Source organism: Glycine soja, chromosome 13 (genome assembly GCF_004193775.1).
Source record: "Glycine soja cultivar W05 chromosome 13, ASM419377v2, whole genome shotgun sequence".
In the NCBI taxonomy this organism is placed as follows: domain Eukaryota; kingdom Viridiplantae; phylum Streptophyta; class Magnoliopsida; order Fabales; family Fabaceae; genus Glycine; species Glycine soja.
Window position 1 is genome coordinate 11662622 of NC_041014.1, and position 2570 is coordinate 11665191.

The following is a 2570-nucleotide window of genomic DNA, read 5'->3' on the forward strand; positions in this document are numbered from 1 at the left end:
TGTCAGTCTTGTTAGGTCTTCATACTGAGGGGGCACCATTAATTGGTCAGACTAATCTTGATTGGGCTGAATTGTGTGAAGAATTATTGGGAGTCAAACCATAGGAAGGTGAACTTCAAGGCAGTGTGGTCAAATTAAGTTGGCTGGCTCACCATTTTTCAGAAATAAATATCCATGACGGTAACGTAGAACAATTACAAAGGTTTACCCGTGCATGGATCCTCAGATTTATAGGAGGAGTTTTATTTGTTGACAAAAGCAGTAGTAAAGTTTCCCTAAGGTACCTCCAATTTTTACGGGACTTTGAACAGTGCAGCACGTATGCATGGGGACCTGCCGTGCTTGCTTATTTATACAGAGAGATGTGCAGCGCCACCGATTACAAAATAAAATCAATCGGAGGTATGTGCATCTTAATCCAATTGTGGGCATGGGAACGCTGCACGACTTTGGCTCCAAAGACAACTCCTCCTATAATAGAAAACAAACCACTCGGACACAGGTTAGTTGTTTTGAAAAAAAATTCATTTGAAAATAATCAATAATGTAACGTGTCGACACTAATTATTTCATATTTTTTTTGTAGGTGACTGCGACGTGGAAACCAACATATTGACAATGATGATCTAATAGTTTTCCGTCGCAAATTGGATATCATGAAACGACATGAGGTAATAAGATCATGATGTATTCGTTAAATAATAAATAAAATGTCATGGTTTAAGATAAATTAACAATTGTGTTATTGTATGCAGTTTCTGTGGGAGCCTTACACAGCAACTGTTATGTCGATGTTGCCTCCCATTTGTTTGGTTGGCAGTATGTCGTGGTGCGCAGTGGTGCCACTCATTTGTTTCCATGTTGTAGAGTGGCACCAACCGGATAGAGTGTTGCGACAATTTGGAATGCAACAACCTATTCCGGAGTCTCCTTTGCAACCATGAAATGTTCACGGGCTAACACTGAAAGGCAAAATGGATGAAAATTGGTTCCAGCTGTTGGCCCCATTTATCAGTCAGTGGAATAATCGAGCTGAGTTTAGGGTCGACGTTTATGCTCGACAAGAGGGCCTATTGAGTTTTAACTCGGATTACATGGTGTGGTATAGGCGCAAAACAAAAATGTTTATCAACCCAAACAATGCAAACACGGTTACATTGGTATTTATTTCTTTTTAATTATTTAACTTCAATTTACTTTTTAAAGCATCGACATTAATTTCCTTACCCTAATAATTGCAGGGTGAAGTTACCGAGACATTGCAGTATATGGTGTCACCACAAGGGCAAAACACATGGACAGTTGATGATCTCGTGTCATACGTGGAAAAGTTAGCGATTTTATCCCAAGAGCAAGAGAGGATCACTGAGCCTGTGGCACATGGTCCAGCATCAGAGCGTCGATTTCCCCCACAACAGTTTCACATGCTTCAGTCAAGTGTTGAAACTCGAGGTTTTGACAGACGAAGGGAGATTGTTCAAGCGGAAGATTTTTCCCAACATATGGAGCAGCGTGGCCATGGAATGTATTACACGCCACCAACATTTGCTCAGTATCCTTCGCAGATGTATCAGTATCCTTTCGAAGGCCATGACACTGATATGTCTGCAAGCGAACATTCGTTTGGTGGTGTTGCGGAAACACAGCCTCATTTTTCATGGCCGACCATGATCCTTTCGCAGCAACATGATGCCCCAATGGCAACACCTAATGCCCCATTAGGTCAGCAATGGGATGTACCCGGAGCAATCCCTGCTATGGGTGACTTATTAGGTGTTGATTTGCGTCACGAGTTTTCTGCAGAGGCTGAGGAACAAGGGCGGAGACAACGCGCAAGAAGAAATCCGGATTGTCAAGCCCGAAGGTGGGATCGACCATGTGGCACATGCTCGCGCCATCACGGACACCATGATGACTGATTTTGATGTCTCTATTTCAAATTTGTTTTGTATCTTTGTAATTTGAATTTCAGACTTAATTTATGGTATGTCATTGTACTTGTTATGGAATTTGTTATGGAATTGCGTTTTTTATCACCAGTTGTTATTGAATCACCATCGCGGACACCATAATGACTATTTTTATGTCGCGCATCAAACTACAATAATAAATATGAGTCATATAGCAAAATTAAAGTTGACAAATATAGAGTTAGGGTTAGGGTTTATGAGTTAGTTTTAGGACTTAGGGGTTATGAGGTAGTGTTAGGGTTATGAGGTAGGGCCAGGGTTATTAGTTGGGGCTAGGGTTTAGGGTTAGGTTTAAGGTTTTGAGTTAGGGTTAGGGTTATCAGTTTGGGCTAGGGTTTATAAGTTAGTTGTAGGATGAGTTATGTTTATGACTTAGTGTTTATGAGTTAGGTTTTAGGGTTTTGGGGTTGTCTTATGAGTTAGGGTTACGGTTAGGGGTTAGGGTTATGAGTTAAGTTTAGGGTTTATTAGTTAGGTTTATGAGTTAATTTTAGGGTTTATTAGTTAGGGTTAGAGTTTATGAGTTAATTTTAGGACGTAGGGTTTATGAGTTAGGTTTAGGGGTTATGGGGTAGTGTTATTAGTTAGGGTTCAGGTTAT

General features: G+C 40.5%; 1 protein-coding gene across 1 annotated transcript; it reads left to right on the forward strand.

Annotated features, from left to right (window-relative positions):
* Window positions 1-624: 624 nt before the first annotated feature.
* Window positions 625-1987, forward strand: LOC114380891. Its single transcript, XM_028340003.1, has 3 exons — window positions 625-671; window positions 756-1160; window positions 1242-1987. The coding sequence occupies exons 2-3, from the start codon at window positions 975-977 to the stop codon at window positions 1917-1919; spliced, it is 864 nt and encodes a 287-aa protein (XP_028195804.1). The 5' UTR covers window positions 625-671; window positions 756-974; the 3' UTR covers window positions 1920-1987.
* The last annotated feature ends 583 nt before the right edge of the window (window positions 1988-2570 follow it).